This window comes from Daucus carota, chromosome 2 (assembly GCF_001625215.2).
Source record: "Daucus carota subsp. sativus chromosome 2, DH1 v3.0, whole genome shotgun sequence".
NCBI lineage: Eukaryota > Viridiplantae > Streptophyta > Magnoliopsida > Apiales > Apiaceae > Daucus > Daucus carota.
The window spans coordinates 36,785,370-36,797,517 of NC_030382.2; the positions used below are offsets into that span (position 1 = coordinate 36,785,370).

The 12,148-nt window shown below is 34.0% G+C and overlaps 2 protein-coding genes across 2 annotated transcripts; one reads left to right on the forward strand and one right to left on the reverse strand.

The window, feature by feature from the left end:
• Positions 1-253: 253 nt before the first annotated feature.
• LOC108205636 (L-ascorbate peroxidase, cytosolic) lies at positions 254-4,177 on the reverse strand. Its single transcript, XM_017375628.2, has 10 exons — positions 4,044-4,177; positions 2,928-3,048; positions 2,512-2,686; positions 1,813-1,878; positions 1,332-1,380; positions 1,119-1,204; positions 941-1,020; positions 733-835; positions 572-630; positions 254-393 (listed from the first exon to the last, which is right to left on the reverse strand). Exons 2-10 carry the CDS (start codon positions 3,044-3,046, stop codon positions 378-380), a joined length of 753 nt encoding a protein of 250 aa, XP_017231117.1. The 5' UTR covers positions 3,047-3,048; positions 4,044-4,177; the 3' UTR covers positions 254-377.
• A 3,064-nt stretch (positions 4,178-7,241) lies between these two features.
• LOC108208729 (uncharacterized) lies at positions 7,242-10,033 on the forward strand. Its single transcript, XM_017379253.2, has 5 exons — positions 7,242-7,937; positions 8,018-8,206; positions 8,354-8,434; positions 8,543-9,045; positions 9,158-10,033. Exons 1-5 carry the CDS (start codon positions 7,361-7,363, stop codon positions 9,767-9,769), a joined length of 1,962 nt encoding a protein of 653 aa, XP_017234742.1. The 5' UTR covers positions 7,242-7,360; the 3' UTR covers positions 9,770-10,033.
• The last annotated feature ends 2,115 nt before the right edge of the window (positions 10,034-12,148 follow it).

Here is a 12,148-nt window from a genome sequence, read left to right on the forward strand (position 1 = left end):
TCACACAATTCTAGGAATTTCTTTTTCTGAATTAAAATATATACCACATATTTTAATTCAGAAAAAGAAAAATTTTAAAAAAATAATTTAAGCAGATGGTCATGCAAAAAGTCTTGGTACCTTATAATAAAGACCAGAGGGAGTAATATTAATCTTTTCCATTTTTCTATTTGGGAAGATGCTGTTCGCTGACATTAATTTTTCTTTTTTCGTGAAGCATTTTAATATCCCAGCAATTTTGTCAAAAACAGAGTAAAAGGGACTGCAGATCTCATCAACAAAGTTCAAACCCAAGTTTCATCAAATTCAATACATGACATAATATGAAATTACAAAGCAGTAGGCAGTCCTTCCAAAATCTCAGCTGAGCAGTAGCTTTAGGCCTCGGCAAATCTGTGTACATATACACACCGGTGTCAGACTATCAGTTCAAAAGCTTATTGTAATGTTTTTTCCTGTTTTAGTTGATAATTTTCTGAGGAAAAATTAAGAGGCGAAAATCTAGTTATCCATTATACTCAACTACAGGGGATCAAAAAAATGCTCAAAATTAAAGACACCAATAACTTACCCTAATTCAGAGAGTTTCATGTGAGATTCTGCGTAATCGGCAAAGAAAGCATCCTCATCCTTTTTACAAAAAAAGGAGCATAATTAGTAAATCAGTAAAACAAAGAAAACAGTCTCCGGTTAAATGGCTAAACAGGTTAGGAATATAATAACAGTGCTAACCGCAGCATATTTTTCCACAAGAGGACGGAAGACAGGGTCCTGAAGGAGAGCTTTATCAGTAGGCAATTGCAGAAGCCCTTCTTTTTCCCCAGTCAAGAGTTCCCTAAAAAGTTTGAGGAAATAAAGTTTTAGATAAAACCTCTTTGTGATTGGTGATAAAAAATATGCAAAGACAAAAAAAAAAGAAAAAAAAAAGAAAGACATTTACTTGAAGTAGCTGTTGTCGAAGATGAGAGGATTGCTAGTCCAGGGTCCTTCAAACCCAGATCGCTCCTTGTGACACCTTCCCTGAAGGAAAGGTGCGAAATAACATCAAGCCTTCTATATTTACAAAATGCACGAGAGAACTAGTACAACAAAATAAAATAATCAGTAGCGGCACCTACCAGAGTATGCCCGCCAGAAAGAGTAACAATATCCTTGTCAGAAAGTCCCATTTGTTTCACGAACACATCTCTCAAATGGTCATTTCCTGCATAAGAAAATGAATTCAGGACGGTTTAGTTGGCCACTAAATAAAACATTCAGAGCTTTGTCTTTGCATGTACAATTAATATCCAACACTACATTGAAATTGATCAATAATCAAGCATACTAACCCAATGTAGCATTAGGAAGACGGCCTTCAACTGGTGGCTCACTTAGATCCTGAAATGCAGAAGTGACTTTGTGAAACCAGAAAGTTACTTTAAGAAAAAAATTGCTGATACTGAACATTGTTGTACAGTTGTTACATCTAAATTACAGTAGAGCCAATTACAATAAGAAGCTTATACTGCTGAACTTCTGATGTATAATTTAATACCTAAATACAAAATAGCAATGCTGCAATGAGCAAACCTGGTCCATGGGGTGTCATATGATATAGACAAAAAATGATCTATATATTTTACTTTTATGACATGGCTAGTTTGTGATTAATCACTAGACATTTATATTGACAAAAAATCATTCATATATGTTACCTTAATTACATAGCTACGTTGTCATCAATCGCAAAACATTTAATCAATCAACAAGTAATATGAATACAAATATTATTATATTAGTATTACGTAGTAATCATGTAACTTCACAAACCTTCCTTCCAGGGTGAAATGGAACATCAGGCCCTCCTGCAATCTCGACAGCAACAACTCCAGCCAACTGCAGTTTATTTTACATGATTCAGAACTTTTACATAGCACAAAAAGAACATCTGTGACAAAGGCACAGAACAAAAATGACTTTTATCATGTCTTTGGTTGGTTGGAACGAATAGTCACTGGAATGAAAAGAAGACTTTTAAAAAATTATAGGAAAAAGAAAATGATGGAAAACATTCAAGTGGAAAAAATAATACATTAAATAAGATAATAACATTTGTAACTATAATGATAATCCACCCGTTAACCGTCTTGTATACGATTTAAAATAAATAAGTCCAGGATTACGGTGATGACATATGTCTCTATGGTAAATCATTGCAAATCAAAAAATGTACACCCAATATCAAAAAAACCAAATGTCTCGCCCAAAAAAAAAATTGTTTAAAATCATCATGATATAATAAAGTGTATCACTGTATAGATTAGAAGATAAAACAAGCTGCACTCAGACTTATAGTAGTCAACTTTTGTTTTAATCTAGATTAAAAAGAATTTTAAAAAATCCGTATTGCAAAAAAATATCAGTAACATTCTGCAAAACAAAAGTTGATATAGATGATCAGTAAACAGGCCATTAAAACTGAGAACTGTAGTTATACATACATAAACAAGTACATGTTATCAGACATACCTGATAGAAGTCGCCATAAGAGAGGATGGGGAACTGCTCCTTGATAGGCTCCAAAAGACGGACAGCAATGTCAAGGCCATTGTTGGCACCATGTGCGAGCTCACCCTTGTGTCTCATTGTCCCAAAAGGACCACCAGTCTTGGTGCTATGGTCATAAGTACCAGCTGAGTGCCACCTGATAACAGAACAAGACACCCAGACAACCACAATCTATTAGACAGTAATGGACAACAAGAGATGATAAAAATAGTACATGGCTGGAATATAGGTACAAAAATGGAAGAAAAAAAAATGCTGCCCAGCACTATTAGATAGAGCAAAGTTAGGTATTAGAATATGAATCTAGAGATTTAGATTTATAATACAGAATACAAAGAGATATATACTATGTAGAAAGAAGAAGTTCAGAAAGATACGCTAGACGAAGCATCAAAGGAGCACAACTCTTCTCAGCAATGAGCCCTCTAAGCTTTCTCTTGCATTTGTCAACAGCGACATTGTACTCTTCACTCACAGCAGGGTAGCACTTTCCCATAGCTACAGTGTGAGAAAAGTTAGCATTATTAACATAGAGACACAGTGTTTACCATGTGCACATCTCTTAAATTACCAGAAAGATGACTCCTAGTAAACCATCGAGATATTGTCAAAAACAATTAAGGTTCAATATCTAAGCATCAGTAGGAACTAATTTCAGATAATAGCATTATCAGATTATGCACATAATATGAATACACAACAAGACCAAACTCAGTAAAAATAGCCGTGTAACAACTGCTTGAAAATTAAACCGTGAAGTTTAGATACCTGATCAAACAAACCATACACAAAGAAAACAACACGACAACTCTTTTTGAATGATTTAATACAGAAACAGAACAAAAAACACACACACTATTACAAAATATAAAATGTTGCGACTACAAAATGTATCACACAACATACTTGGAGAGTACACAAATCATACATAAAACAAACACTAATTCACCACAAGGAAATAGATACAAAAACCCCTTTCCGATTACGTAGTACTCAGTCTCAACCATCAACATAAGGCATTTTTTATTACCAAATTCTCAAACACTATATACTTAAGAAAAACAAATCATCGCTCTAAACACGAATTAGTGATAATCCATTTAGACAAAATATACCCTAAGTTCCAAATTGATCACACAAACAAACATCAGTTATTCATTTTTCAGTAATGATACATCGTAGACTGAAGTCAACAACAAGTCAACGCAACAGGAGTGAAGTGAGCTAAAAACACTGGAGTCCAAGACTCCAATTCTTAAGATCCATCAAATCAAACACAAAATCAAAGATATAAAACAACAAATGAACAGTGCTATGAGGAAAAGATTAAACACATACAAAAACTAAAATCACATCATCTAAACATATACATAGATTAAACATAAAATGAATCAAAGATAAAACATAAAGCAAAGATTAAACAAATGTAACAACAAATGGAGACTCAACAATTCTTGTATATGTAGAGAGCGAGAAACTCGGAGAAAACGAACCTTTGTTTTGGTGAGAAGCGAGAAAAAAGAGTGATTGTCTGAAAATCAAGAGAGAGAGAGAGAGAGAGAGATACGCGAGCAGGCCACACGACTCGGGCGGCTAATCTATAAAAACAGGAGGTAGGTTTGTGTGGGCCGTTGGATGAGATTGATCGGACGGATCATATTAGCTTAAATTTGGAAGGCTGGGATTGGTTGTGGAAGCGGGGTAGGTTGACAGACTTAAATACGACACCATTGGACAAATCAATCGCACTACTTGACCATACACTTGCAAATTTTGATAATATTAATTGTCAATAGATATAAATATTTTTCCAGTATTATGATATTTAGTACAATTTATTACTTTAGATATACAATTATTTTTGCGATATGACCTTTAATTGTTGTGTAAATTTATACCTTAGTGGTTGATTATATATTTTCATAACTTAAATATCTTCCCTCAATTAGCTCGATCATTTTCTATTTTTTTAAAATTCGAGATTACATAAATATTTATTCTAACGTTGACTTCGGGTACGCCATTTAAAGTCCACTGACCGAATAGCTACGTTAAGATCCATTGACCGGATAGCTACGTTACTAATTTTTTAAATTTTATTTTTACAAATAAAAATTAAAAAATGAAATTTTTATTTATTAAAAAAATTAAAAAAATAAATTTCGAAATTAGACGATCAACTAGATAATGTGCCAAATACTTACATCCATGACAATTGTTTCCGGTAAACAATCAAAGCAGAGCGGCAAAATACCTTAAACCAAAAGGAGTACAGCATATTCCTTATTTGTTAGAGTATCTCAACTTATGGTCGATGTTAATACAAAAATTATTGTCTGGTAGCATAGCAGTTTACGAGTCTAGTGTTTGTTTTGGTCATAGAGTATATTGTCTAATTATGCCGGACACTAACAAGGTTGAAGGTAACAATATTTATTCTTCCATTATGATTATAGAGAATACAAAAGTCTTCCGATTCATATGGAAATCTGGACAAATTTATGTCTACAGAATATGTTTGACGGAGTAATTTGGTAATCAATCGTGACGGGAGTCAACATATGTGATGATAATTTGTCATCGGAAAGTGAATATTGTGATTTTGTGTCATTTGCTACTTCAATTAAAAAGATAGTAGTAATTTTCCTCTAGAACTCTCAACTTCTATCCCTTTCAATGCGCCTATGATCACCTATTATTTGTGATTTGGGAGGTAATGTTACTTATCTCAAAAAAAATTCTCAAATTTTTTTATCAAATAAGTGAAAAATTGTGATTGTCTGATTGGGTGATTGATGTATATACAAAGAGGTCTCATTGTTATTAGAATAAATGCAGTCAATCAGAATTTAACACATCATTTGGGAAAGAAAATTGGGATAATCTTTTGGGGTACATGGCATTTTTACTTGTGTTGTGCGGTCTATTTTCGTGTATATAAAATCGTTTTTTCTATGGTGTACCCATTTGCACACACTAAGCACCAAAATTTAACTGGATGGTTTCTATTGGCTTACCTTTCTAATAATGGTGGACCTCCTTGCATTTACAACAACCACACCAATCAAAACCCTCCAATTTTATAAATTTTAGTGCTTAGCATGTGCCCATGGGCACACACTAGACAAACCCATATAAAAAAAAATTCATATTCAATACTCCCTCCTTCTCAAAATACATGTCATTTTGACTTTTTGCACGTAATATGATGTGCAAATAAAACATACCTTTATACATTATTTTTCAATTTTTTTCTTTCTGAATAAAGTATAACATCCATATTTTTTTTCAGAAAAAAAAAATTTAAAAATAATATATAGACATATATTCTATTTGCACCTCAAATTACGTGAAAAAAGTCAAAGTAACATATATTGTGGGACGGAGGGAGTACTAAATTAATCATGTACTTTCGTGTTCGAGTATTTTCATATTCATGTATCAAAAATTGAAACTCAAACATTAACTTCTCATGACATGTTCGTGTTGCCGTTACCAAATTATACGGTCAATTCAAGCTCCCGTAGTTCTTGAAAAAGGCAACAAATTAAATTCTAGTAGACTTCTAATTCTTGGCAGGCCACAAACCCAAGGTCTGCGGCATCCCTCATGAGAACAACTCATCATAGTACGAGTAGTAGAGAATACATGAGGAACCTCTTTGACTTGAAACGTTAGAGACATTATCACCTCTGTCCCCCGGTCGAAGACAACTTGCCAGAATAGAAGATCGTCGTACGACCCCCGAGTGTCTTTCATTTCATGATCACCTCTAACTCTCGAACGAGGACAACCGTCAAATTATAGCTAGGATAATGGATTACAGATCATGCTCAAGTTGATTCCCAAGTGACCTTCATTCACACATATATCCATTGGGAGGGCTTCTCCGCGGATAGCCACCAATTTGCCTTCATAAAATTAAGCACTTCTCAGTAATGTTCAAGAGGTCTAAGCATTCCTCCTCGACTTCATGAAAGAACTAAAACGCTCTATTTAAGAGAGATATGTATACATGAGAAGTTCTTTATTGAGCAGTGCTAGATGCCCATAATTATGTACATAAAATTTGTACATAATGACATGATAATTGATGTGGAATGTTTTAATTAGGGTGGTTGATGTGAATCGATGGATATCCGTGGAGAAGCCCTCCCAATGGATATATGCTTGGTGCACATAATTGTGTACAAAATTTTGTACATAATTATTTATACAGACATTCTATGTAGAAATTTCAATCTGTTGAAACCGTGTACACAAACATCATCATGTGTAGAACCCCCTCATGTCATGTATGCTGGGTGTGATGGGAACTAGTTAAGAAAATTGTGGAACAAGAGGATTGTCATATGTCTGCATATGCAACTCACAACATGTTAAATAAATACAATCCTCTTTTTTGGTATATAATAGAGTTCTTTTAGTATCCTCACTTTAAGTACCTCCAGTCTCCAGAATTTCATAATAAAATAACTTATAAGTAAAAAAAAGCTATCCAAAAACCACAGACCCCACCCCATGAGAAACACATTTCAGGTACCTGGCTTTAAGTTTCAATCTCAAAGAGAATTTTATATAGCTTCAGCTTGATCTCTGATAAAAAAAAGTGGCATATATTCTTTTCTTTAAATATCAATCCTTCTATTATTCCTTCTCTAATTTACATAACAAATCAGGGGGATTGAACTTGATTTACAGTGCACAAGATTACACTAGTATATATATGCCGTACAGCCGGACATGAACATGCATAAACATTTCGACCAGAACAAAAACATTTATCAGCATTGCAGGATACACGAGACATATGATGCCATATTCCACCACCGCTGGAGGCTACAATTCACGACGCGCGATTGCTTACCTTTATGTAGCAAGCAATTCAGTGGCCTCAATTGAGTATCTGCGCAAATACTGGATTGAAGAGCCTGCAGCAGAAGTCGATGGCCGAGGCAATACACTGATACATTTACTAGTCATTAATAAGAATTTAGAAGCTCTGAAAGCACTGACGGGATTTGTGAGCCTACGACAACTCAAGAAACAGAATGCAAGGGGTGAGACTGCACTACACGAGGCAGCCAGGCTTGGACTTGTCGATATTGCAGCAATTTTGTTGGACTGGGAAATGAGGTTAGCTTCTAATTCAATGCAGTATTATGGTGCTTTGGTAACGCGTGATGTTAACATGGAAGCGGTTGAGGAAGAATTAGAGGACTTGGTTGCGATGCAAAACAAGATGGGAGAAATTCCACTGTATGTTGCTGCTGCATCCGGGCAAACAGAGGTTTTCCAGCTTCTGGAAGATTATAACAGTGATTGTCACACGCAGAGGGAAGATGGATGCACTGTCCTTCACGCAGCTATTTTGAGAGAAAATTATAGTATGTCCTCAATGCGCGTATTTTTAACTTTGAATTTGTTATAAAACCGACTTATCAGTTCTTGGTATGATGAATTGCAGATATGGCTATTAGCATATCTAGAAGATATCCGCAGCTTGCTCATAAGCCAGATATTCGAGGTAACACCCCTTTGAATCTTCTAGCAACATCACCATCTCATTTTAAAAGCGGCTCTTTCTTTGCACGTGGGAATCTGGGCAGGAGACCCTTTATTCCTCTTCTGAGTCTTGCAATTGTAATCTACCGCTGTAAGTCTCAGATATGCAGATATAAATTTTCCTTCTGAAATCATATTTTTCAACACAATATTTAATCAATCAAATCTATAATTGATATTAGTGCAACTAAATGTGCAGCTTCTACTCTGATCTAATCAATTTTTTGTCATGGAGCAGGTATTCCGCCCACACATTCTTTCGGCTCAGTAGGGGATCGACAGAAGATAAAGAGGAATATATTCGTCGAAATGATTTTAAGTATACACATGGCCACTTGTTTCAAATAAACAAGACATACCTCATTTTATAAATGTGTTTCAAAGTACTTCCATTTCTTATTATCTACTCTCTGTTTTTTTCTTCCAGGTTTTAGTTGCCTTAAACACGTAGATGAGACAAAGCAACAGAACCTACTTGCAGAAGAGCTTGCGCGGATACTGATAGAGCAGGAGGCAGATTGGAGTTTTTACTCCTATAATGAATGTACATCTCAAGTTTTATCCGCGCCAGAAAATACCCTCAAAGTTCCAGTAAAAAACAGGAATGGTGTGTGTGACCCCCTCATACAAGCCATTGAAAGGAGCATTCCGGAACTAGTTATGAAAATTGTGGAACATTGTCCGGATTCTGTCAACTGTGTTGACGAGAAGGGGAGGAATATACTGCATTTGGCTGCTGAGTACAAAAATCTAGACATTTATAATCAATTGAAGAAGCACGTAGGAGAAGATAACAAAGAAAGAATGATGACTGAGGTTGATTATGAAGGCAATACCATAGTGCATCAAGCCAGCATCATCAATCCAATATCCCCATATATTTCCCTTGGCATTTTCTATGCCACATGTTGGGATGTCTTTTGGTTTGTGGTACTAAACCTACACCCTCTGCATTTTTTTTATACGCGAATAAGATTACTACTAGATCAATTTTGAATACCCTACTAATTCTCATGTTCCTTTTCAATTTTGATATTCCCAGCGAGTCAGTGCCGACTGTTTACCATATATGAGATTTATCCCAAACAAGGAAGGCAAGACCGCAACAGAATTATTTATAACCAGGAGCAAACGTCAACGAGAAGATGCTTGGAAAGCAATGAAAGATATAAACGGAACCTTAATGGTTGTGGCAGCCCTGATCGGCACCATTAGTTTTGCTGCAATTTTTACAGTCCCGGGAGGCTATGACCAAAAGCACGGATACCCTCTCCTGCTTAAACCTTACAAAAGGGACGTCGACCTCTTCCTAGGCTACGACGCGTTCACTCTCTTTGCTTCCACATTTGCCTTGGGCAATCTCTTATCAATCCAGCTATCGCGGTTTAAAGTGGAAGAGTTTTGCATTGCATTACCACTCAAGTATTTTACTGCCATTAGTGCAATGTACTATGCGGCCTGTTTCACTGTTGTCACCACTCTCCAGGCATTCATTCTCGAGGAATGCTTACCGAGGCTTTATGTAATTTTTGTTTTCTTTATTATCATTGTCTTGAGCTGGGGTTACATTGACTCAGCATACAATGTGGTCTCTTACATATGGGTTGCTAAAACGAGTCGTACTGTGACTGCTCTTGCTTATCAGACGTTTTGAGGTACTCAGTCGAATATAGAACAAGGGGAAGTTGAGCTTTTCTTCATGGCAACAAGTTACAAGATGTCTGCTGCAGTTTCTACATTAGTATGTTCATAACCGGTAAGCTTAGCTATGTAATTGATGTGTGTTTATTTGAGAAAATGGTTTAAACAATTGATAATGAGAGATGAATTTATGCTTATCTGATTAGAGAGATCAGAAAAGTAACTGCAGTGTGTGTACTTATTGGATTTTTTAAGCACCTCTTTTCTAATTCTACTTTGAGTTGTCTAGTGTGTGCTCATGAGCACATGCTAAGCGCAGAAATTTTTGTATTTGGATCATTTTCATTGGTGCGGTTGATGTATTTGCAGGGATCTACCATTATTAAGAAGTAGAAGCCAATCAAAATGATCTAAAATAAAAAAAAATTCGCATTTAACATATGTTCATGACACATCTTAGAAAAACCGTTCTACTTTCGTGCAGATGGTTCCTACCGCCAACATAATTATTGCAACATTGATAACCTCTTGTACAATGCACTCAGATGGCTATCATCATCTCATCCATTAGGTGAGCATGATACAGCCACTACTATAACAATTATCTTGGTTATAGGCTTTGTTGGTCTCAAATGTCATTATTTAATATTCTTTTAGTCCCTCTCATTTTTCTACAGTTTTTTCACACGGCTCCACACGCATTTTAAAACGCATATAAAACATATTTATATAACTTATTTTTGAATTTTTTTTATAAAAACTTAAACATCAAATTTTTATTCAGAAGAAAAAAAAAAGTTCAAAATAATTTATCAAACTACGTTTTACAAGAGCATTAGAATGCGTATCGAACCCCCGTCTCTCAATTGAAACAAATGAGAGGGACGGAGGAAGTAGTAAAAGACTTCTATTACTTCTTCCGTCCCACATTTCTTTACGGTTTTTTACACGGCCCAACACGCATTAAGGCACATATAAAACATATTTGTATAACTTATTTTTAAAAAAAAAACTTTTTTGTATAAAAACATAAACATCAAACTTTTATTTAAAAGGAAAAAAAATTGAAAATAATTTATCAAACTAAATTTTATAAGAGCATTATTAGAATGTGTGGAGCCTCGTCCTCAAATGTAAACAAATGAGGAGATTGAAGGAGTATCTTATCAAAGGATATTAGAAGATTAAAATGCTAAATCTTTTAAACATCATAAATCAATAATACAAAATATTCCTAAAAAAAAATTAAAAATAATAAAAAAATATTATTATATTATTTATTTATTTTTATTTTTTTTACTACGATTCCGATCTCAAAGGAGGCTGAAAACGAATCTTGACAGGAGAGGAAGAATGCCCGGCTATAGTTCCAACTTTTTTAAAAGAAAGAATCAAAAGAGAGATATTTATTTGATATAGTAAGATCTTATAGTTACAAGATAGTTTCTTTTTTTTTTTTTTAAGGAACACGATAGTTTCTTCAAAAAACATACAAGTATGGAGGCCAACATTCCAGTGAGCGATTTCTTATATGGAGTTACATAATGCGCCACTATAAATCATCGATTTTATTAATAATTCTGTTATAGAATACATATAAAGCGTGATTCTAATATAGATAACTATTAAATAAATCTATTTTAATTAATCTAACACTTAAAATTTGATTAAGAAAAGTATATTTTGAAACTGATTCTACAACAGAATTATTCTGGATGATTATTATTCTATTATAGAATCATGTTGAGATATTGCATAATTTTAGATGATCCTTGGAATAAAAAAATTGTATAACTTCGTTTTCGGTTTAATAATGATGTGCTACGTAACTCCATATAAGAGGGTATGCTATGGAGTGCTACCGTAAGTATGTGTATATTTTATAATAAATAAAGATTGAAATTGTAATCATTGGTTGTTGTAACAAAATTATTAGGTTCGAACTAATTGTTTGGTCAGCGACCGGTCACTGTAATAAAAGCTTAAACAAATGTGTGCTTGGAATTACATTATGCTTAATTGATTTCATATGTGGGATTTAATTTTTTCTGACTAACTTCACAAGTATTTGAAATTACATATTGTAATCCTTTTTAAGAAAAACTGACTGAAAAAAATATTTAAATGAAACTACCTCCTAAATTTGTGAAAATTAAATAATAAAACATCTGAAAAAAATAAAGAAATCATAGAAAATATCATGTCATGAAGTATACCATTTTATTTGAATGACAACATTATATCAAATCGACATCGTGTAACTAATTTTAGATCAAAATATTCAAATGATATAAAAAGTTTATTAGTAATATATCTGATGCTGCGTTTCAAAAAAATAAAAGTAATATATCTGATGCATTTCAACGAAATAATATAAATTAGTCAAAATAAA

Excerpts from the sequence above, each read along its gene's own strand:
- LOC108205636 (XM_017375628.2), bottom strand. The coding sequence starts at position 3,046 with ATGGGAAAGTGCTACCCTGCTGTGAGTGAAGAGTACAATGTCGCTGTT. Across the intron at positions 1,879-2,511 it reads CTTATGGCGACTTCTATCAG|TTGGCTGGAGTTGTTGCTGT; the intron begins GTATGTCTGATA and ends AATAAACTGCAG. Across the intron at positions 1,205-1,331 it reads TCTTCCTAATGCTACATTGG|GAAATGACCATTTGAGAGAT; the intron begins GTTAGTATGCTT and ends TTTCTTATGCAG.
- LOC108208729 (XM_017379253.2), top strand. The coding sequence starts at position 7,361 with ATGATGCCATATTCCACCACCGCTGGAGGCTACAATTCACGACGCGCG. Across the intron at positions 8,435-8,542 it reads ATTCGTCGAAATGATTTTAA|GTTTTAGTTGCCTTAAACAC; the intron begins GTATACACATGG and ends TTTTTCTTCCAG. Across the intron at positions 9,046-9,157 it reads GGGATGTCTTTTGGTTTGTG|CGAGTCAGTGCCGACTGTTT; the intron begins GTACTAAACCTA and ends TGATATTCCCAG.